The 24424-nt window shown below is 39.5% G+C and overlaps 2 protein-coding genes across 4 annotated transcripts in view; one reads left to right on the top strand and one right to left on the bottom strand.

The window, feature by feature from the left end:
• The window catches only part of LOC119738246 (GPI inositol-deacylase-like), a 44565-nt gene that overhangs the window by 10023 nt on the left and 10118 nt on the right, over nucleotides 1-24424 (top strand). Inside the window, exons 3-14 of the mRNA XM_038213047.1 lie at nucleotides 2972-3036; nucleotides 5032-5157; nucleotides 5546-5637; nucleotides 6531-6677; nucleotides 7505-7648; nucleotides 8456-8508; nucleotides 8841-8907; nucleotides 9695-9803; nucleotides 10121-10437; nucleotides 11302-11377; nucleotides 12513-12650; nucleotides 13573-13787. Of these exons, the coding sequence (XP_038068975.1) occupies nucleotides 2972-3036; nucleotides 5032-5157; nucleotides 5546-5637; nucleotides 6531-6677; nucleotides 7505-7648; nucleotides 8456-8508; nucleotides 8841-8907; nucleotides 9695-9803; nucleotides 10121-10437; nucleotides 11302-11377; nucleotides 12513-12650; nucleotides 13573-13787 (1549 nt within the window). The remainder of the gene's footprint in view (nucleotides 1-2971; nucleotides 3037-5031; nucleotides 5158-5545; nucleotides 5638-6530; nucleotides 6678-7504; nucleotides 7649-8455; nucleotides 8509-8840; nucleotides 8908-9694; nucleotides 9804-10120; nucleotides 10438-11301; nucleotides 11378-12512; nucleotides 12651-13572; nucleotides 13788-24424) is intronic.
• On the bottom strand, nucleotides 15377-23432 carry LOC119738248. Of its 3 annotated transcripts, none has more exons than XM_038213051.1 (2): nucleotides 23091-23432; nucleotides 15377-17519 (listed from the first exon to the last, which is right to left on the bottom strand). In XM_038213051.1, the coding sequence occupies exon 2, from the start codon at nucleotides 16937-16939 to the stop codon at nucleotides 15677-15679; it is 1263 nt and encodes a 420-aa protein (XP_038068979.1). In that variant the 5' UTR covers nucleotides 16940-17519; nucleotides 23091-23432; the 3' UTR covers nucleotides 15377-15676. The 3 variants fall into 3 exon arrangements, with proteins under 3 accessions (XP_038068979.1, XP_038068977.1, XP_038068980.1); XM_038213049.1 differs by lacking the exon at nucleotides 23091-23432 and adding an exon at nucleotides 21405-21853; XM_038213052.1 differs by lacking the exon at nucleotides 23091-23432 and adding an exon at nucleotides 21401-21853.

Below are 24424 nucleotides of genomic sequence, written 5' to 3' on the forward strand. Positions count from 1 at the left end.
ATAGAGGGCACCAAGGCCAGTTGGGAGGGCACCAAGGCCAAACTAATATCTGCAGAAGGGGCACAGAGGCCGGCTAAAAAAAAATGCGAATTCATATCGGCGATCATGTAGTTTATGGCCCCTCTTTAGTTTCGATCAAATTTGAGTCATAGGTGTTTTTATCATTCAAAAAATTACCTTTTCAACCTAAAGCAGACTTCTCTCAGCTTATATGGCACCTGTTTTGTAATTTTGAACACTTTTTGGGGATAGAAATTACGTTTTGTGTAAGCGGTTTTATGGTTGGTGACGTGCGATCGCCATCTCTATTTTCGTGTTGCGTTTTTTCGTTGTCGTTTTCCCTCCAAATTCCCCTTAAAAATTCGAAACCCTTCCCTCTATCTATAACCTACCTGCATGTTTTTAATGTGGCTTAAAAGTTGATTTTGTTCTCTTGGGGAATCGGGCCCATAATTAATACACGATCGCCATTTACAATGTCCGCTTTTGACAATCGGAATTCGGAACGCCATGTGCACGCGTGTTTTTACTATGCCCCGAGCTCGTTTGCCTCGTACACGAACATCAATGTGTTCTGTATGTACCGCGCATGCAAGCACTGAGAAAAAGAAAGTCTGTTGACTGCACGTAAGATCTGCCGTACTTACTCCTGCTGGTATGTGTGTCTACGAATACAGACATATATTTTTGCGGCGGGGGTGTCGCTACTTGAAGTATCGGCACATACAGGAACTGGAGATTCAGTTGTCAGTGTACATGTACGTGTGTGTACATCGTGAGTGGGGAATCGCCGGCGTTTGGCCGGCCGGCCACGGCCGTACTGCGCGCGTGTGATTGATTCGGCGAGATATTAAGACAACTGATCGGGCTGGCATGGCATCGAAATACATTGTCAATGTGTGGAAAAACAACTGGAATCAAGGATTGTAGTGGTTTTAATAGGCTGATAGATGTTTTTGCAAAAAGGGCACGACGGCCAAGGTAATTATGGGGCAAGGCAAAACTGGCCGTGAAGACAGGGATTTTTTGTGGGGCACCTCGGCCAGTAAGAAGGCAACGACGGCACTGGCCGTCGTGGCCGTCGTTCAATTCAAGCCCTGACAGCCGCCATGCTCGCCAGTATCACGGGACGGGGCTCCACGTCAACAGCAGGGCTATCATCGCTCGTAGCGGCCTCCCTACTCGTGGTCTCCCGATTCACGCGACAACCCGGCCTAACATCAACTTCTGCCCCCGGACCGCTGAACAGGCTTGCTCGTCGTTCATTTTCATCCTGATCCGCACTGGTAGAATCATCGGAGCTGTACATCGCTTCCAATTCGCCGAGCATTTTATTGATCCTCTGCAACACACCTACCGCTGCTCCAGTGGCCTGTGGATTACTTCTGTCCGAGGAATGGGCTGATCCACAAATCTGCCGCTCCAAGGAGTCTCCCACCTTCAGAACGTCAATGATGACATCGTTGATGGCGTCCACGATCTCATCTGCGGCTGTGCTTTCCGTCATTTCCAGTTGGTCCAAAATCCCGTCAATATCCCACCGCTGCCACCATTTGTAGCGGGATCCTACTGGGCTCTTGTCCGCCAAATCCGGCCAAACGCAAGAAAAGGGGACAGACAGACGGGATTTCTAACTCTGAAGGAAGATCTCATTTATTTCGCCAAGCGGACTCTGCGGGCAACTTGCCACACCGCTACCAGAACTGCAACTGATCAATTCCCAGCATAGACATACACACAATCTGAACAAATGTATACAAATGTAGCAACTTTACCCAACCCTTGAATCCAGCCAAGTTCTTCCCGCGCAATTGAACAAAAGAACCCCACTGAGCCAACCTATTTGTAGAGCCTATTTCCGGAGCGCGCGCTAGCCAGACCCAAAACCAGGTCAGGTGCGCGCCGCCGGAGCCCCTCCACCGGAGCACTAGTGCTAGAACGCAATGACAACAAAAGTGTGCATAGACTGTCCGTTACAGTATTAAGGGGCTGTTGGACTGGTTGTTTCATGTGCCAGTCTATTTTCTTGCATTGCATGTTTTCAATACCTTAAGTTTTGGGACACTCATACATGCCATACACAGTAGGCCTATTGAGAGTACCAAATTTCCGGACTAAGCTAGTTTTTTTCTCTCACAAGCATTCCGATAGCTCATGGTGGTAGTAGGTACTTGTACATGTAGAGTTTTCCTGAAAGTGTTTACAGCTTTACTGCACTTGCTTGATAAACATACAGTGAAATCTGGATTTAAGTCAAAACCTGCTCGAAAAACCCATCTAACTCAAAGTAAGAACTTATTCCAGTCAATTGTTGTTGAAAAGAAAAACCATTTGCTAACTCAAGACTCTGCTCAACTCAAAATTTGAGCCCATCCCCCTGAGTTTTGGATTTTTAATTTTTTGTTTTATTTTTTTTATTTTTGGTTTTTTTTAATGTTTGTTTTGCTTGTTTATGTGTGCGTGAACTTGTGCCTGTCTGTCTGTTTGTCGTCCTTTGTTTTTGTTTGTTTCTGTGTCTAATCAAATTGTACTGTTGTAGTTGGAGAGCCTCTCGACAAGCTTTTTATAAAGCTTTTTAGGCAATCCTTCAGGCCTGCATATGGTTCAATTTAATGTCGAATGTGTTTTAATGTGTTTGTTTGATAGTTTCGTGTATAGTAACCTTTTGTAGTCTGTCCTTTTGATATTCGTTGTCGTGTCTAGCAATTTTTATGTAATTGAATTTTAAAACTGCCTTATATTTTTATATTTAAATTGTCTAGTTCCTGAGAAATCATCTAATAAATAAATAAATAATAAAGTTTTAACTTATCGAGATTTCACTATACGTGTGTTAATTTTTAAGTCTGCTTACATTGGGAGATATCTGATTTGCATTTATTACAGATATGAATAATGAACCCTCATATTGTCCCTGTGGTTGATTATCTCTGTGAATTTACATGCACTATTTTTTTATTATTCTTTGCAGAAACCTGAAACTGAATGGCATACCTGTCCTTTTTATACCCGGAAATGCTGGTAGCTATAAACAAGGTAATAACTCTCTGCAAAGAAAGAATTGTATACAAAAACATGATCGTGGACTAGCAATTTGAAAAAGAGACAGATCATGCAGATTGATAATATTGCTGATATCCTGATATCCATATTTTATTTGCGGATACCAAACTACTTTGCATTATACACTTCAAGGCACCTAGGTACATTGGTAAATTGCCAAAGCACGTACCTTGTCCCAAACACCCTTTGAAATTATTCCGGCTGAAATGCTACTGTTTGGAAGAAACATTTAATTAAGGTAACATTAAAAGTGTGCCTGTAGACACACTTTTTTGATGTTCATTGGCAGAGGAATTCAGTTACGATTCCTCAAACTTTGTGTGCATGAGTTTTCTCTGTTTTTTCTTGAAACGTGCTGAAGCCGCTGAGCTATAACTTCAACAGGTTTAGGTCAATATATATTTTTTTGTGTATTTATGGGAACGCCCTAAAAAATATCCAGGTAGGTACATGTAGGTAGAATTTTTTTTTTATGTCTGTTTGTCGGTCTTTTATACTGAATTTGTTCAGTTTAGAATATCTTTAAATGTTATTCTGTTTAATTAACCTGTCTAACTATTTAATTACCAATAATACACACAAAAACTTGTATAGGAAGACTTCTGTTTTTTCAAAATATACTTCTTTTGGCCAAATGTGACAATAACAAGTTTGTGGTCGGTAAATTGGCCACACAAACTATCCAGTAAGGATGAGAATAGAAACAGTCCTTTTTTGTAATGCATTATTTAATGTTTTCATTGAGAATTTTTTGTTTCATTGTATGCCTGAAACTAAATAAATAATCAAATCAGTCAATCAATTGGTTTTCCCTTGCGTCAGTGTCAGGGAGCTGTAAAACACAGAAGTGTGTTAAGCTGCAAAAACATTTTGTTCATCTGATTGCTTGGGACTCCTACTCGACTGATATTTGCTAACCAAATAAATTATGACCTGTCACTACTAAATTACTTTTAAGGGCCTTTTGAGAATTGAGATATCTGGATTCTGCAGAGCAAGAGCTTTCAATGGTATACATGTACAATGTAGGACTACAACATTTAGGGTTACTAAATTCACTAACAGAAATATAGACCATCAAGTAATAATTACTTGAAGTTGTAAAACTGATACTCAAGAAAATGGCATTTAAAATCCTACAGTTCTGTTGCACTGAATGAAAGACGACATACCGGTAATAAAAACGGGATGAATTGTTTTTTAAAGATGTTTGACAGAACGAACAAAATTGGAGAAAGGTAGAACAGGACTTAGTGATCAAGGTTCAACTGGAAACAAAAAAATTGTCCACCTCTTTAAATTTGGGCTTTGCCCCACTGCACGGCAACACGGCCAAATCTGACTTTAAAGGGAAAATACAACATTTGCAAACATCAAAAAATAAAACTACCAAATCATTTTGAAATACCTTGCTGGACTGTTAGTGAATGACCGTGTAAAGCATCCTGTAAAATCATGGCACCTGGTATACTGTCATTTTCAAGAAAAGTGGTATTTTTGAATCAATTTCCAACGCAGATCGGCCGATCAGTGTTGGAAAAAACTGGCTTTTTTTCAAATACTGGCCCCAGTTGACCATCGCACTTGTTTGCAATCGATTACACACCTATGAACGGGTACAAGCCAGCTAGACTGGTTCCATGACCTTACAATTCCCCAATATATGTAAACTGCTCTGTTTCTTCTTAAATGGAGTCAGGGAACCAGACTACAGGAAAATGATTGTTTTTCTTGGTTTTTATAGCATTTTCGAACCCAAAACCTCAAAAAAGTCAGTGTAACTATATTTGCTATATATTTCCAACCCCCCAATTCCATCCATTTCTGAAAATTACAGCAAAAGCAAATGATGTATAATCCCTTTAAGCTCATTTAGTGGTGACAGGTTACAATTTGCTTAGCTGTCTTTTTTTGTTTAGCAGGTCCTTAACATTGGATTCTTACATTTCTCCTTCTGCCACTTCACAGTGCGTTCTCTAGGCTCTGCAGCATTGAGGAAAGCCCAGGCCTACAGCTTCCACTTCAACTACTTCACCATCGATTTCAACGAGGAATTGACGGGAGTTTACGGAGGTACACTTAAGCAACAAACAGGTCAGTATGCCATGGTCTATTTGCCCTGTTCATTAACTAGCGAGGGCGCTATACAACCTAAGAGCGGGGGGGGGGGGGCAAACATCAGCTTCTGGATTTGGCTTTTTCATCTTCTTACTTTAAGAATAGCTTCAGAAAAATTGTTATTTCTAGGGTAGGTAGTTTGCTGTTCATAATCACTCTTTTAAAAAATGCATCAGATTAGAAAATCATAGACGCTAGATGTAACAGGGACAGGAGATAAAGTGGACCCCAAATTTATAGAATGACCCATAGATATTGCTTGGTGCAGTTAAAATTGTTGCCCTGATATAAGTCTATCATTCTGACATTTCATATGTTTTGTTTTCAACACCCATTTTGTATGATATTCTTTTCTTTCCTCCAGAGTATGTGCATGAATGCATCAGGCATATTCTAACATTGTATAAACACAAGAAAAATCCACCTACAAGTGTTGTTCTGGTCGGTCACTCCATGGTAAGCCTTTTTTCGTTTTTAAATTTTAATAAGAAATAGTAGTCATATATTTATCATCATCACATGTAAAGATGCTATCTTAAAATTCACTTATATTTTGGGTTGTTTTTGTGCCCACAACACGCGAAAGATACCCCTGGATTATTGTTTGGCCTCAAATACATGTAAATCGAAATTTGTACAACAAATATTTCCATCTCTAAACGGTGGTGGATTTCTTTGTTCAATGTCTCATTCAGATGTGAATGTTTTTTGTATTGCTAGAAAAATAGCAATTTAAAAACAATGGAGGGATGACTCTTAAAAATAGTACAGAGAAACTTAAAATTTCTGCCTTCACGAGAGTCTTGCTTTAAATCCATACTTCAGTGAGATTTGACTTTTTTTTTGAAAACTACAAGTTCTGCTTTGACATGTTTTGAGGGGCAGTTTTTATTAAAACCCTTCTTTTGTTCAAATTTTGTTCCCCTGCCATGCCTTTTACACAGGCTAGTCACCACCAGTCAGATCATATTTCTATAGGCACCGTGACTAGTTATATTCCATCAACATAGAATAGCAAATGATAAGTAGATATATGCTGGCTTGTCGAGCGCCTTCAGTCACAGCAAAGCTGTATTAAGTTTCATAACAGTAACAGTCAGTCAATCCTGCTTTATGTTTAAAACAGTCACTTGAATTATTTGACTGCTGGGTTGGCTTTGTTGCATTTGCCAGCCAGAAAGGGAGGGTTTTAACCTGGACGCAAACTCACTTCATACTCATGTCTGGGACGTGCCATTTTTACCAAAAAGTAGACCACAACAGTTCTCTCAGAAGATTTTTCAATATGTATTCATACAAGTGAAACAATTGTCAATTTTGATTTGAGAATTTTGTGGTCATTTGCCTAGGGTGGTGTGATTGCCAGAGCACTCTTCACTCTACCAGACTTCCAGCAAAGTCTAGTACATACTGTCATCACCCAGGCTACACCTCATGTAAGCCCAGTCATTGGGGCAGATAAATACCTCGTGGACTTCTATTCGACAGTCAACAAGGTAGTGTATTCATTCAAGATGTCGATTTTCTAATGCCTCGTTGATGGACCTGAAGGGCAATTCTATAGACTTGGTGCGCAAGAACCCCCTCAATAGTTACAGAGGGAGAGTTGGGAGGGGTCACTGACATCACAAAGCCATAATCAGAGGGTCAGGGGTTCAAATCCAGCTGCTGGTTAAATGTTGTGTCCATGGGCAAGCCACCTCACCCCTCTTGCCTCTCTCCACCCAGGAGTATAAATGGGTACCGGCATTAGCTGGGAGTAACCTGCAATGGACTAGCATAATATTCTCAGTTGTTTCATGCCAAGAAAACTTGAGATAAACTGTTAGGCAATATTGGCCTGTGGCAGACTTAACTTTTCTTTTACAGACATCCCAATGGGATGGACGCATTGGTGCCGCATGTCTGGCACCCATGTGAAGACAGTCTGTTTAGATTCAGAATCAAATTTGTCGTTCGTACTTTGCAGCTTACGCGGTGTGTCTCTTCCACGGGAGCTCGCAAAATTGGCCACAAAGCTCCATCTACTGTCATCATTTTATGATGGTCCTAGGTCCCAAGTATGGAATCACTGGCTTATTTGTCTCCCCCAACTCTCCATTTAACCCTTGAGAGAATACTTGTTCCATAATAAGAGAAACTTCTACAGCTCCAATATTACACTGAGTTTATGATGTTTTATTCTGGGAGCTAGGTAGGGACATGTAGAATGATTGTTTGGTCCATGACAACTTGTGGCAACATATAATTATTTTAGTGATTTTTGTTATTACTCTTAAGTTTGGAAATGGTTAGGTGTAAAAAGTTCTTGATTATATTTCAGTATTGGAAGGAGCATATACATGGCGATGGATTGAAGGATGTAACACTGTTGTCTGTCAGTGGTGGACATCGCGATACTATGGTACGATCTGGCTTGACGTCACTGCATGATATCGTGCCACCAAATCGAGGTCTTAGCGTCAACGTAAGTAGCATTGTTCAGCAATGATTCCATCCAGCGTTACATCCCTTATTGCCTTCAAGCTTGTAAAGAAAACGTTTTTAAGTATGCTCACCTTCACTTTGTAAACAACTGTATGGATGCAGCATCACCACTCCTATGATACCAAAGGTTGCAAAAATTGAATTCAGAGAAGTCTTTCTTTTGCTAGAGCAGATAATGAACTTTTCAATGTGTAAAAACATTAACGATGCTGGTTGATAGTAACAGTTTTGCTGGTCCCAGAGGGCCGCCTAGAATCATTTCTGACTGACTGACTGACTGACTCCCCTGAGCAACCAACCTAACTCCCCGACTTATCTGACTGACTGACGGTAAAGCTCACAAAAGTACCACCAAGTTCTTTCCAACTGACTCCCCGACTGATTGACTGACTGACTCCCTCCCCGACTGACTGACTGACTGACCGACTGACTCCCCCAGTGTCACTTGTGTCTTGTGAAGGGAGCCGAGCAGTGCTATCATATAGGATTACCCCTTAACACCAGTGACTGGCCAAAATCCGGCCCATTGTGCAGACCAGATGCATGAAAAGACGTCCAGTGAATAGCCATTCTGAATCTATGGAAGAGAATTTTGTGTGCTCTGGGGCCAGCTTTACAAGGCTAGACTTGTCTTAATACGTGTCTCTGATGTTATTTTTTCACGAAGAGTCCACTGGAGAATATTACTGAATTCCTGTGTTAGATCTATTGATTGTATTCACTTGAGCGTATCTCAAACTAGGTAAACTGATTCCTGACTGAAGTATTCTGTATTTGTTTTGCTCAGGCCATGTCTGTACCTAGAGTGTGGCTGTCAACCGATCATCAGTGTGTGGTGTGGTAAGTTTGGTGTTGTATCGTACGTTTTCAGAAACTATTACTGTTGCATAAAAAATTGGCTCTGATTTTAGGATTATACTAGTTATCTCAGGAGTGCAAGTGGAACATGTAATAATATAGTGTGTCTGTGTGCAATATGTGGAGTGCAGTATGAACTGTGCTATAGTTGTTGCAATGGATCAATCACTCAGGATCAAGGTTTTAAGTTTGCTTGAAAATGTAAGTTTTTGTACGTGTTCAACGTTTTCATCCTAATGTTTGATTTTAATATATTAAAAGCTTGTAACTATGAAGCAGATCTGAAACTAGTTTCTTGTCTTTCTGCTTTACAGGTGCAAAGAGTTGGTGCTAGCAAGTAAGAGAGCTTTGTTTCAGATGGTGGATAGTCAAACCAAACAGGTAGTTCATGTTATTCCTATAAAGTCCATGTATCCACCTGCTCGTTATGTAATCGGTACCCCATCTCATCATCCTTAAAAAGTATTCGTCTGCTGTCGATTGAATGAACAGTCTGTGTTGAGATGCTGCCATGAATCTGGCTTGATGCTGAAGCTTTGTCCTGAGGCCTGTACACTAAGTTTTGCCCTTCACTGAGTTAAAATTCAAACCGCTGGAAACTTGAATGTTGTCGTAGGGCTTGTGGGAGAAAATATTGCCAAGCTCTCTCGGGCAGGACTCGAACCCGCGACCTCCTGCTGACTAGTGCACGCTAAGGCTGCCCATTTTCGAATAATTTAGTATTCAATTATGTAAAACTACGATTGACCGAATATTTTTGCAGTATTTTGTAACTGTCAATGGATTTAACATGCTAAAAGGATAGGAACAATGAATTGCTGTCGACCAAAAAAGTTACCGCCAATAAAAAAGTGGCATCTGACAACAAAGCGGCCAACAGTATGATTTAAAATAACGTAACAGTCATGATGCCTGCGTAGCTTTTTTTGTGTTTGAATATTCAAACTGGCAAAAAGCTATTCGAATATTTTGCTGATGATCAAATATTTGAATATTCGGTATGTACGGGACAGCCCTAGTGCAGACATCTTAACAGTTGACATCAAAAGACTTCATCATTCAATTATTAAATACATGATTGACATTGATTGCAGATATATGTATCAAGTTGTCAGTGGAGTGACAGCAGGAATGATTCAACTGATTTGATTGATTTCTTTTCTCACAGATATCCACTGATCCTGACTTTCGCATGAAGGTTCTGAGACATCACTTTGTGGAACATAATGGGAAGGAGAAATTTAGTTTCGCTGAAGCAAAACCTAAGACGTTTGAAGGTGAGTTATTTTGAGTTAGCTGGAGTGTTTCAGTTGTAATATGAATGTTTGTGTTCCTGCATGGCATTACGCCTGAGGACAGACAACAAAAGGAGCACAAAGGGGCCATTGATCCTCGAAGGAAGGTGCCTATTGTCCTCGAACGCAGGTTTGTGTGCTTAGTCTATGGGAGAGTGTTATATTACAGGGACAAAGGAAAACACAAAGCCAATCCTCGGAAGCATAGCAAAAAACGACTGGGTGTTCTTGTGGTTTTTTTTTTCAATCCACAGAAGTAGCTCGCCTTTCAGTTAATCAATGTATTTTTTCCCTCCAAGGTGCTACATTTGAGCTTGCGACGAATTCACAGAAACACTCCGTCGGCAGGCGCGCCAAGAAAACCACACACTACCTCTTCCCAGTGGAACAGTCCAACACCCAGGATGCATTTGTGGCCTTAGCAGGCATTGAGCCCAGGGATTGGCTGTTTGTGTGTCAGGAGGGCAATTCCACTTCTTGCTCCAGAGGGGTGGACATTTCAGCCACAGCAAGGTTGATCCCTCCGCTGAAGGCTGATATGAAAGAAGTAGTAGTGAAACTAGATGATTACCCCGACGCTAAGCATGTTGTGTTGAAGGTGCCATCTGGCAAAGCGGTATGTATTTGGTAAATCAGACGGTAAGCTTGTAATGTGTTGAAGGTGCCATCTGGCTTAGCAGTATGTATAGATAGATTGCGTTCAGCAGCCATCTTTGGGGTGTGCTTTGTTATCTTCATTATCAATGAATGCATAAGAGCAACCTCTAAGATGGCAGCAGTGCAAATTAGCTGTTTAGTAAATTGGACAGTAAGCATCTTGTGTTGAACTAGCGACTACCATGATTCGCTTTGCGTGGCACCCGTCGTCCCGTTGGAGTCACATATATGTATTGTTTGCAAGTTTTAAAAAGTTGTAATTGAAAAGGGAATGCTCGAAACCATCGTGCGTGGACGAAAACGTAAGGTATTTTATGGAAAACAAAGTTACGGAAGTATGTGAAGGGAAATGCAAGTGACTTTTGGGGAATAGCGCCCTCAACAGTGGTGGGCTAAGAGCCATCGTGGCCATTTCTGAAATGTGAGGTAGCATGGTGAACACAGAAGAATGTAAAAGATGTTAGGATGATGTTGATGATAAAAATGCTGTGTCACTTGGCTGAATGATACTGTCTGTATGCAGAGAATCAAAAGTGAAGTCTGTTGTGTTGAAGGTGTCGTTCTGATTCAATGAATCAAACACCGATAAGGAATAAACGTTTCCTCAGATCAACTGATATCCTCATTTTTCACTTGACATTCATGCCATTAAAAAAATTGGGAAAAAAAACACTGTATAAAGTGTTTCAAAACCTTAAATTTCCTCTTTTTCTAAAGTTACTTTCCAGTTGCATGCCTGTAGGGTTACTTTGGGTAGATCTCAGAACTTGATAATAAATATTCTTGATTTATGCACCATACTTTTTTCTTTATTTTTTTACAGGTTCCTGTAACTGCAGAGCTGTATGACACGAACCAAAGACATGTCAATTTCACCCTACCTGGACCATTTTCAGGACGTAAGATTAACTTTGATTATTTTTTCTCTGTAGAAAAACAAATTGTATCAACACATCATTGATTTGTCCTCCGAAATACTCTCTCGATAAAGATCAATTGTTTTTATTATGAGAACATTTTCCTGAGATCAAATGACAAAGCTACGGCACATCCCTATCTGACCAGCATCACACAGTCAGCCCAAACCACATAGTATTCAGGATTCAATCATCTTGGTTACTCTATAAATGTACGGTCCAAACTGTGGCTTTTTTCATGTCCCTGTTACCTTGGTTCCTTGTTATTTGCTATTCAAGTGTCATTAAGAATGACTTCAAACAATTATTTTCGTTGAGTATGTAGTTTGCTATTAACCCTCACCCCTTGAGTGATTTACTAGGAACCTTCCTCACTCTTGCAAAATCCAACACCATATGGTAAACTCAACACCCTAACTGTTGGACTCTGATTATGGTGGTATGCCTGACCCCATGTAAAGCATAATCAGTTTATTAACCCTAACTCCCTAGCATGATTTACTAGGAACCATACCCATCCTGGCAAATTCCAACACCATATGGGAAACTGTGCACACATATTTCTGACTTAGTTTCTGGATGTGTGCCAACCCAATGTAAAAGACTGTCAGTTTAGGGGTACTGTACCCATCCAGACAGATTCCAACAATACATGCTGTTGGGGTTTGATAGGTTGAGTTCTGTTAGGGTTAGTGCAGAACTCACCCCAACAGATTCCAACAAAACATGCAGTTGGATTTTGAAGGGCTGGGGTGGTTAGGGTCAAAAATCACTTGGAGGATCACTGCATTGAAGAATGCATCAGAATTATAAAATCACAGATGTCAGCTGTAACAGAGACAGGAAAAAAGCGGACCCCAAGTTTGTAAAATGACCTTTAAGACTTGTAGAAAGACAGGCAAATATTATGTATTGATTTTGCATTGACTAGATTCTGAATCTGTTCCAAGGACTGCAACAGTTGCTCATTCAACGTTCATGTAATTAAATTTAAATCGTAATTATAATTTTGTTCTACACACTTTCTGTATTCCATTCTGAAATGGATGTTAGTTCTATAAACTCAGAACTTATAGGGACTTTTCTTTGGTCATTTTTATCCCTTTTCTGCTTGCAGCATCAGCCAGTATAGTGCTGGAATTTACTGATGTTGGAGCTACATTCTACAACATCACAATGCTCGACTTTAACTTATTTCACTTGGCCTATGAAGCTCGTCTTGAACCTCTTACTTGCGACACGGACCTTCACTCAGGTAAACTATCTGCCAGCTTTATGATGAATCATTCATTGTTTGTGACCGATGATGTAAAGGAGCAATGATGCACATTGATGTGTACATTTGTCTTTTGTTTATGTCACTACTCTACAAAAATGTTCAATTACATGTACTATTTTTAAAGTTCTAAGACCCCCTTTACACAGGGCTGTGACCTTTGAGCCTCCCTTGTGCGACCATAAAACTGGCCAGGTCACCGTTGGAGGCTCAAAGGAGGCCGAATGGTTGCCTAGGTCATTCAAAGGTGGTACACAGGATGTTCAGACATTGCCATGGTCGCCGTAATTTTTTAAACATGTTCAAAACAGTCGCACAAAGGTCGCCGAGGAGGTTGGTTGCTCAAAGGTGGCTCTAATGAGGCAGAAGGGAGAAACAAGCATTGCCATGTCTGCAGAATGGATGCACAATGGTCGGCAAATGGTCGTAATAGATCCGTTCAATTGCAAATTTTGCCGTCAATCTGGGCGATATGCTTCTGCCTCCCTTGTGCCTCCTTTGGCCGTCCAAGAGCGTGCATTGAACGATGTCTGTGGCGACCGCTGTGCATCCATTCGGCATTGGTTGCCGTAGGTTGCACAGGGGAAGCACAGGGGAGGCAGGCAAGTGGCTCAGCGGACGCACAGGTTGCTCATAGCTCGACATGAAAATACCCGAAAATTTCAGTTTTGGCAGTTCAAGGAGGCTCAAGGTTAGAGAAGTTACATAGAAACAGGATTTTCTGGGTTTAAGTGACCATTGAGCGTCCTGGCCACTTTGTGGTCGCTCATAGGTGGTACAAAGGTCGCAGCCATGTGCAAAGGGGGCCTAACCAGTAACAGTTAATGTACTTTAAATGAGCAACAAGTGTATCAAAGAGCCATATGTTTCATTTCCTGCAAATCGTTTCTTGGCCTTCTAGATGCCAACACAACCCTTCGTCTTCACATCCCATGGGCTGAAGGCCAAGATATGTTTTCTGTTGCAAAGGCCGGTCAGATCAACAAACTCTCTCTCAAGCTGCCGTCTGGTTGGCCGTCCCATTACAACCAATCTGCTCAGCTGTATACCTACCTGAACCCAAGATGTCGGTATACCATCAGAGGGGTTTGGTCAATCCAGGAGAAGATGGGGCAGGTAAGATATAACCTTTATAGTTTTTAAAACACTTGAATGGAATTCTGGCATATTGGCTTCAATTACATATTTTTTTTGGTTTCATATGCAAATATGCAGATAAATGCAGCATTTTGAGCTTTCCATTTAAGTTTGTACAGAAACATGGATGCGCCCAGCTGTTTTAATGTAAGCTTTTTTTTTTCAGACACAAATATTTTCAGGATTGATAGGCTAATATATAAGCTGCTCTTTAGTGTACATGTAACCTCTTATATAATATTGAAAATTAAGTATAAGTAAAACATTTAATTCTAAAGTTGAATGAAGAAATTGAACAAAAACAGTGAAAAATAGGGAACCGCCAACATAGGGCTGGATAGCTCAGTTGGTAGAACACAGGAACTGCAATCTGGAGGTTACAGGTTCAAACCCTTGTCTGGTCAATTTCTTTGTTCAATCTAAAATTATTATAATGCACCTATATTTTATGTGGTCAGTTTCCCGTTGTGGCTTATTTTAAATAAATTTACTTCAAAATTACATACTTTTTTTTCAAACCAGTCTCATGATACAAAGCTCATCATAGCATGGTCTTTTTGTGTACTCCCTAGAAATAATAAATAAGGCCAAAAAAAAGAATAGTTCTGCTTCCGGTTACCCGACCGACCCTATTTTTAGGCTGCGACCCTAAACATTTTATCGGCAATTCAAAAAAACAAAAAAATCTATCTTTTCTTTCTTCACAAAATACCTCTCAACAACCCTTTGCATCCAAAAATGCTTGTATTTATTTGTTTTCTTACTTACATTCGCTTTTTTTTCAAAAGAAACCTCCGTTATTACAAATTCGCTTCGCGATATAACTACTTCGCAATTCGATGTCGAGTCACGCACGGTGACTATAATCATGTGGCGACGACTGGTTCCCGCCGCGCCGCGCATGGGCCAGACATAATGAAAATGCGGTAACCAGTCCATAGCTAGCTATGTGACCGATAGCGCGCTATCAGTACAGTGCAGGCCACTGTCAACTGGTCGGATTCGACATCGTAAAAATGCCAAGAAAACACCGATGGAGAAAGAACATTTTTGCAAGTTAATTTTCAGAATTGATCTAGCTTGTCTGTGTATGTATTTTCTGTGTTCAAGAGTTCATTTTGAGATCGCACTACTCGTATTTGGAGTGATACATGCCGCATGTTTCCCGAAATTGTTGACGGTAAAAACAGGTCTGTCGGCCCATGGTGGGCCGCTCGCCACACACGCACGCATCACACACCTCGGAGTTTTGGCCAGCTCCCCGCGTCTTGACTAGCGTTGTGCATATGGTGCGAACGGCCTGAATTTTCATTATTTTTTGAAATAATCGAACGTAAATATATTGACAATAATTAAAGGTAGGTTTTACTCACTTTTTGCTGCCATTTCGTGTATAGCTTTCGTAGTGCAATAGAAATAGTTCAGGCTAAAACTTCGCATATAATTGAATACCCCATTCAAGCTGCATAAAAAAAATTGGCAAAAAAAAATAATTTCCGACCGACCGACCCTATTTTGGAAAGGCATGTAATCGGAAGCAGAACTATTTTTTTTTTTTGGCCTAACCATATAAACCTAGAATTTGAAAACTGAATTGACATTGACATAAGGCTATATGTCATTTCTTTAGGCTATCACTGAAAAATTGTGTTTATGATGAGTCTTTACACTCCCACTTTCTCATACATTTACAATGTACATGTATATACATATGATTTGGTTTTTTAACACTTGTTTGTAGTTCATTAATTCTTACATATTTATGTAAATGTCCATTATGGATAATTGTTGTATACATGAACAGCAAGTTTCAAACGTTGCCAATGTACAGTTCATATCATGTCTTTGGTTGGAGAGTGTGCCCTGTTTTACACCGCCTTACTCTCGGCATGTTTCAGCATTCTTGAATTCCTCTTCCTATGATGTGCCTGATGGACAGGTGTCGCGTCATGAACAGGTGGAGGTGTAGGCATCTCAACAAAAGTATCCTCATCAGTCATTTCAGGAGAGGGTTCCTCCATCTCAAACAGCTTCTGACTAGGTCTCATACCGGGCCAGTGACTGACTACACTGAACATCTTCTCTCGGCGGACTAAAGTACTGACAGAGTGACGACGCTTTGATCCTTTTGTTGAGGGCAAAGGTGATGGAGGCATAACGGAGAGAGAGAGAGGCGTAGTATTGGCTTGCCCTACATCATGAGAGCTACGTCTGGATGACACTGGTGTTGAGGAACTGGATTTCTGGAGGCTTCGACTGGAATGATGACTCGAGGTAGAGCTCCTACGTTCGGTTCTTTGGGTTGGAACCGGTAAGGTTGCCATGGTGATATCACCCTCTGAGAATTCATACTCCTCCCCTGAAGGAAGGAAGATGCTCTTCTGGATGTTTTCCTCTCGTTCGCTTTCCGGGATGATGTCCTGTTCCATCTCTAGGATCTCTTGTCGTTTCCTGTGGTCCTCCAGCTGTAGTTGCTGCTTCAGTTGATATCGCATTGCCTCTCGCCTCTGCTGATGTTCCTCACTGAAGACCTTGATACTTGGGAGGCAGTCGTAGTGTATCATCTGACGGTCTGCCTTGGGCTGCCTGTGGAGAGTTATCGGCTGCTTGTAGTCAAGAATTGTCCTGTAAGCGACATCCAACGCCGTCTCAGGGGGCTCCCGTGATTTACTGAACTTCCAGAGCGGGTAGGGGCTGTTTCTTTGAATCGGTCGCAAGTCCAAATGTTTCTTTCTCTTTTGGGTTTCCTCATGACTGTGCAAATTGCTGGTACCAGATCTGACATTGCGATTAATATCAAGATTCCTCGTCGATCCATCTATCTCCAAATCTGGACTCAGTGAGTCATGTCTTTGCTTTGCTTTTCTCTTGGTCTTTATTCTTTCTTGAGTCAGAGGTGCTATGTTATAAGATGTCTTTAGTAGACTTTCTGTCCCGATATTGATCATACTGTGGTGTTCAGGAGAAGGCTGAAGGAGTGTTTTGTGGTCTAAATCGGAGTCCGATCTCCTTCTAGAGTTTGACCCCCGTTGCAGTTCATTAGCAGATGCACTCTTTCTACCAGTCCCGGCATTCATGTTTGTGATCACACCGTACGTTTTATGGTCATCAAAGCTTGACGGGCTAGACATGGTAACAGGGTCTGGTGTTCTCCTCAGATTGTCCAGTTTGAAGGGTGTTGTGTTTTAAAATGGGGAGCTCGTGTTGGTCAGGGAGCCAGTCTCATTGTATAACTGCATTGTGATGTTAGGATAAGAGTTCATTCTCTCAATTTGTGAATAAGCAGTCTTCATTTTCTGATGGAAAACAAATTGAGTTTTCCAACTGAAGACTGAAAGTTTTCCAGTGGCAGTTACAGCATCCAAGTAATATGCTTTGCAGCAATCCAAGAACTTTAGTGTTCACATAAATGTACAGGTACGTCACTTATGGTTGGCTGTATGAACAAGTCAATGAAACCCCTGTACTTGAGCCGAGTGCAGTCACTAAACTTGTATCCTCTAAATCCATAAATTCACACAATGCAGGTGCAATAAAGCCATGGCACGTTTTATATGGCGTGCAATGGGATGTTTTCCTTTCAGATGGTTTATCGTGATAAGCAGCTTAAAAAGTTTATCAAAAGATGCGGTCGTGTTTTAACACAGCAGTTGTGCACGTGGCATGTCACATGTAGCAGTCCACATGGTAGCTACATATCTCGGCTGAGCTCTGTAAAGTACAAACAGAACAAGACAGCATTGTGAGGATTATAAGAAGGAATTAAAGGCATTAATGAATACGGGAATAAATGTGAGCTTGAGAGGTGTTAAACACTATGTTTAAGACTGGTTGGAGTCGGGAATGCTGATAATTACCCAAGTCAAAATTCATATTCTTTAATACCTTTTCGGTCAAAAGAAATCAAAAAAATTTTGTCCAAAAGTCGAAACAAGTCACAAATTGAAATTTTCCAACTATTTTGTTCAACAAGTTTAATTTTTTGTTTTTCGAAACACCCCTCAAGCTATATAATGGAGTGTCCAGTTCGCGAGTAAGATGTAAGCAACTCCTTTTATGGAGATTGGCGTGCGCGTTGCGCGCACTGCACAATGATGTGCAGATCAAGCTGTGGTGAGTGCATGGTGAGTGCGTTGTACATTTTAAGGAAATACTGACTCACTCGTAGTGTTGCGCATGCCTACATGAGGATTGTGAACGTTCATCTATGAAACGGTAAAAGGCACCGGATTTCATAGGAGTCCAAATTTCATGTGACACTAGAAAGTTGTGCATAATTTTCTGTATTTTCGCAAAATGTAAAGGAGCTGAAACAGGTTAGCTCTAATGTACCCTAAAATTAAGTTAGTCTGTACATGATCCTTTAAACAACCCATTGGAAATCTTAAATTTGCATCAGGGGATACCATTTTTTAATCTAACGTTTCAAATTGTTCTGGTAATTAGTGGTGCTTTTACCGTGATTTAAAAAAAAAAAATCAAAGATTAAGCAAAAAGGTGTATAGGCAAACTTTTTATCATTTTACCCGAGAAATCTATAGATTTATCCATCCAACTTTTTTTAGCTACTTAGTGTTTGGTTTGGCACAAACAAAATTATAGTTTGTCCTTTTATCTGTTTGGCTTGAACTCCAAGTTTGACAAATCGTAATATAAATCGCTGAATAAAAGAAGGTCAAGTAAATAACTGAACAAGGAGATCAGAAGCGATCCGCAAGCTGATTCTACAGACAATGGAGTCGGTAGTCTTTGTTCCTACTTCGATAACCTTTTTAACCTTTGTGAGAGGGCCCAAGGTCCAGTCATAAAAAAAAAATCCATTTTTAAAAGGATTATTTGAAAAACAACCCTGGTTCTTTCAACATGCCAGTTTGCTTGAAGAAATCAGAGTTTCAGGCCTCGATCGCAGCGAAACCTTTAAACTTATTTTACTTATAGTATTTAGTATCAGATTCCACTTACATCCATGTGACTCGGAGACATTTTTTGTAAGCTGCTTTAACATACCATTTCTTTACTTAATCTTAATTAATCTTTAATTGATCTCAGAATAGCACACAATGAGAATGAGCAAATATCCCACAAGGGGGGGGGGTTACAAGACCTAGATTAACTCTAAAGTAAAAGAATTCATTGAAATTATTTTGAGCAAAATGTTGTATCAAACTATTTTAACATTCAGAAGTAATACCAAGTGTCCTTTAAATTTGGTGCTTCATTAATTGTACGGTCAGTTGTATATGAAATTGTGCATTATATATGAGGTCATTAATATGCAACACAGTGTATATATGAAGTAAATTCTCATTTTTACAGACTGGACATGTGGCCATTCTAGACCAATGAAATTGGAGTATAAAAGACCTGATGTACATGTAATTCCTGCAAATGAGACATGTTATCATCGGACGTTACTTCTCTCTCTAACGTTTCAAGTCCTCTTTCTAGGCAAAATAGGCTAAATTCATTCCTCGTGGTGCAAAGCCCTAATTTACAAAGTTTGGTGAGGGGAGGAGTAGGTTCGGTTTGGGTTAGGGGTCATTAAAGGTACATGTAGGATCTGTTTTTGTGCACAAGTCTTTTTTGTGCATAATAACATTAACAATTATACAGAAGATATTTACTTCTGAAAAGAAGTTGTTCTGCTTATTGTCAACTTTGGCTAAGTAGATTTAATTCTGATAAGAACAGTCCTGCTTGAAGTTCTGAGAGAACTTGTCTTTGGTCTCAACGTTTTGAATAGCCTGCTCTAGTCATCATCAGGAGACAGTACCATATGATGTTACTGCAAACCGAAATGATACTGATACTCCACCATGCAAAGCCTAAAATCTTACCGGTATAACAGTTATACAAATAAGTAATTGATTGGACAATAAGGAATGGGCTGTTTATACATCAATATCTCATTTGAGGTTAGCACAACTAAAAGTCAAGTGACAAAATATTATCAGTGCGTTATTGTGATTAATCTTTGGACACCACAGACCCCTGATGGTATCAATGTTTGTCGTGATTATTCATGATAGTTGTTAGTCCCTTCACCTTGCTACATTCCCTGCCAGAGGTGTCCCATTAATCAACAACTTAAATACCTTGAAATAACAAGCGATAATAAAATAATCATTATTTAAATCCTGTCTGGGGTCATACACAGAAGATGCATGTGAGATATCAGACAAATAAATTGCCGGTATTTCACATGATAAATGATCAACTGACATACATAATGTATCCTACCAACTTTTGGGAAGTTTCTTTTGGGCATTGTGGCATCGGAACACAATCCGTCAAGGTTTCATGAAGTAAATTTTTCTTTGGAACATATTTTGTGCAACTTTCTACTTTGCTTAAATGTATGAAAAACATTTGACATCCCTTTTTTGTTAATTTCATTGAGGAGTGCACTTTTAAATGCTTTTAGAAATTCCTGCTTCCGGAGAGCTGGAGGTGCTGTTGCTGTGATGCCTATTCAGGAAGACACTGTTTATCTAAGGTGTTTTCTCTTCAAATTGTGAGCCCAAAATTTGCTTATTGAAAATATTTGTGAGAAACATTTGCTCATTGGCTTACTGCCATTCACTGACACAACAATGAATCACCAAAGAAAAGAAAATTTACCGGTACAACGGTAAAATATCTGAAGTTCGGGTAACCTTTGGTGCTGAATAGCTGTAACATTGATGTTTCTGCCCTAAATGACATCACACTTTTGGTCACGAATATGGAATTCAGATCAGTATAAAAAAAAAACACCAAAATACCCTTGAAAATGGCAAAACCAAGATTGAAAATAGGGTAAAATGGGACACAAAGGTGCATTTCGAAGGATTGTATGACATTGCATGGGCCGTTTAAATGTAGACGTGCTCTTCATGCAGTTGCTTAGAATTTTTTTTCCATTTTAGGTTTTAAAAAAAGTTAATTTGGGCAATTTGACAGTGACTGACATCATATTGTTTTACAATCAGTAGGCAATCAATTCTGATGTAGATACGTACACATATCAGTACATTCAACTCAAGTTAATTTTTCACATCTTTTGATTCAAACATTCAAACAAAAATATCCTAGAAAGTAATAATTATTTGGCGTAATAAACACCAAATAATTGTAGCTCAGTTTTGAATGTGACTTTCATATGAGCCGTTTCATTACGTTAAAACCTTGTACCAGGCTATCATTCTTAGGCCTGAATTTTATTCTCATAAATGTTCATGTAATCACATCGCTTTCTCTTGAGCTGAGAAGGACAGGAAATATGGATGTGTTTGAATCAAAAGATGTGAGAAATTAACATGTATCTGCATCAGAATTGATTGTGAAACTTGGAGATTTACCATGGAGACAAAAAAGATCTTAGTAATTAACAAGTGCAAAAGTATCATTTGCATACCTTTTTGAAAAAGTAATTACACAACTGTATGTGACATTTACAACACAAAAATAAATTGGTTTTCAATATGCTGGATAACTGGACTCAACCTTCTTTATTTACAGCAAAAGATCAACTCTTTTCTTTGCTTTTGCCCAGTCTGTAGATCTACATAAAAATCCTGATTTACAAAGTAAAAAAATCACATGTATTTTACCTACCAAATGGAAATGATCCATGTCGCGGCATAAGTTCAAAAATCTGGCCCCCGTGAGATGGCACATAACTGAACTCACAAACTGAAAGTTTTGTTCCAAAATCCTCGCACACCGACAGAGACTCCAACTGATTAAAAACTTCTGTTCATGGACAAGACATAAACTCCAAACAAAGCTCAGGCACAAAGTGTTCCCATCAAAAACCACCGTTTTCTTTATACTTCAGTCTGGTAGATACAATGTAAGTGGTAAAACCAAATGCAGGTGGGTGTTGCTCCTCTGATGGTTCAGGGGTTGTTGGCAGTCTACCATCACCCCTAGAAATGATCCGCTCACTGGGCTGAGGGATGATCTGGGTATTAGTCTGTTGACAAGGTAAACAAACTGGTGGGCTAGCACTAGGACAACTGATAATAACCCTCCGCAGTTGACACAAAAGTGGTAGCGTTGTCTTTTGTCAACTAGGTTATATATCCAGCAAATTGTTCAATCATTAAAAAAAACAGTTACAAATATTTACATTATCATTTATTATATAAATGATTTTTTGTATATTAAGATGAAAACAGAATTAGAAATCTATTTTTTTTTTCTGGATTTATATTTGTCAAGACTTCTTTGTGGAATGCATCAGACAAAGTTGAAATAGGATCACTGTTCGATATTTTACAGTCAGTTGTCATGGCAACTGTTTTAAGTCAGTTTTCAGAGCAGTTTATATACAACTTGTTGCCTTGGTTGTAGTCAGTTCACACAATCAGTGAAAATGTCACAGCAGAGGATTCAACTTGAACACCCAATATTTCAATAGCCTTAGCACAGAGACTGAGTTAATTAATGCATCATCAGAGTTTATGGTTAGAAAAATGGACCCATAAATTGGCCTAAACTTTTGTCACCCATATACCACTTTAAAACATATTCACACAAGGAACCAAGGTAAATATCTAGCATGATTGTCATTTACGTTAAAACTTTCTTAGGAGGAGATGGAACCTTTCTCCATACCCTGTCTGTGTTAGGTGAAAAAAAAGTTGTTTCCCCGCATTAGCTTAAACAAAATTGTGAAAATCTTTTAGAAGCATTCAGATACACTTACAAAAGGGAAATAAAACCTTCTTGTACGGTAATTTGCAATAAGGCCAAAAAAAAAAAGTCTCCGGTTTCTGGTATGCGTGCGCGTCGCCGTAGCCATGCGCGTCGGCAAAATGAAAAAGTTTTTTTTTCAATGAAAGATGATGTCTCAAAACCGCCAAACTCACTGGTTTGACTGGAATCCTGCTGCTGCACAATTTTAACGTGTTTTTAGATTGGGTTATGGTCGAGAATAAGCTTTATGTGGCCTCTCTGGACTCCCATATATTTGCACTAAGTTTAGTCGGACACCATTTGCAGTCATCAGCCGATGTTTGAAGCAAAAAAATCAGGTAAAAAAAAAAAAAAAGCCGCGTCACCGCACCACTTTTTGGGCAAGCTCCATACCAGAAACCGGAGACTTTTTTTTTTTGGCCTAAGCAATAACATTTTTTTTCTCAGTTCCTGGGACTTCAAAACTTGCTTCTTAAGTCTTTGATTAATTGAGATGGGCCATAACAAGAATGTTTATAAGAAGAACAGTGTTGAGAACTTTGCCTGAAATTTCTCCTTTTTTTCAAGAAATTCAGATCTTCAGCAAACATCGTACATTACCTTCAGGGCTGTGTGTAAACCGTTATGTTGAAGAATAGCACGCATATCCTGGTAGCAAACAACAAACACCAACAAATCCAGTAACAAAGCATGTCAGTAGAAATCTGCCAAGTGCTACTTCATGTCTTCCAAATCTTTGAATAGTAACACCTGTCCGGTACCGGCTTATCCCGTAGCCTCGGATTAAAAACTGCAATTATTTCTAAAAATAACCCTCCGGGATCCAATCAGGGCACATAGTAACTAGTGTTGCCAGGCTACTTAAACTGGTTGGTGTCACCATGGAGACCAAGTTATTCATGGAGTATTGTCATCAGTACTGCCTATGAATATCTTTGCGATAAACAATTCTATCATGTTTCTTTTCAAAGAAAGGCGCTCATATCAAATTTGGCTGCAGCATCAAAACATATAAATAAACAACTGTTATACCGCTACTTATGTATCTTTCCTAAGATTTGCTGTGCTGTGTTTGATAGAACTGGACCCCACAATGTGAGTTTGTTTTTGACAGGCAGGGAGGTAACTGTCTGGAAGAAACTTAATTGTACAACAAATTCTAAACTTAGTGTGAAATAAACACATTGATACTTCAGGAGTAGTATGTCTGCTGTATTTTGTGCTGCAAGAGTTTTGCGTGTTCTCAAGTTTTTCTTATCAGCATCACCATTGTGAAATCGAGAAGAAAGTCCTTCAGTGGGCAGAGTGAGAAATATGCAGCCTACGCGTTAAGTCTTGCATCTTTTGTCAACCATAATGAGAAGTTCTGAAGCACATCATTTGATCCCTGACACAATGATCAATAGCCATGCTTGCTGCTGTACCAATTACTTACACCGCTCGGTATTTCTGAAGGGCAACGCACGGAGATGCTCTTTACAAATCATCAGAGATAAATGCTTCAGTAGACTTCTTTGTAAGTTGAGAAAACAGTTTCTTTTGCTCGGAGTGTTTTGTTTCTGCTTCAGTTGTAATTAGTAAAGTCAGCAATTGGCATGTAGCACCAGCTTTTATCTTTATTCAGACATCATTCATTGACGACCTGAAAGATTTTCTTAGATTTTCTAGCTGAATTCTCTTCTAGTATCTGTTTGTTTTTTCTACTCAGTAGAGGCTTGTTTATTGTGATTTTTTGTTTGGCTGATATTTTTGTATTTGTTTGTCTGTAGCTCCTTTTAATGCTTAACAAAACAAAACCAACAGCGTACAATTTCCATAACAAGAGTTATTTTCTTCAAAGTGATAACATCCAGTACCTTAAAAAGAATGAGTTTAAAAAGAGTTTCAAGTGACTTTTTTTGCAAACATACAAAAATTAAATTTTCAAAAACATC

This window comes from Patiria miniata, unplaced genomic scaffold, assembly GCF_015706575.1.
Source record: "Patiria miniata isolate m_02_andy unplaced genomic scaffold, ASM1570657v1 HiC_scaffold_3, whole genome shotgun sequence".
NCBI lineage: Eukaryota > Metazoa > Echinodermata > Asteroidea > Valvatida > Asterinidae > Patiria > Patiria miniata.

Excerpts from the sequence above, each read along its gene's own strand:
- LOC119738248 (XM_038213051.1), bottom strand. The coding sequence starts at position 16,939 with ATGTCTAGCCCGTCAAGCTTTGATGACCATAAAACGTACGGTGTGATC.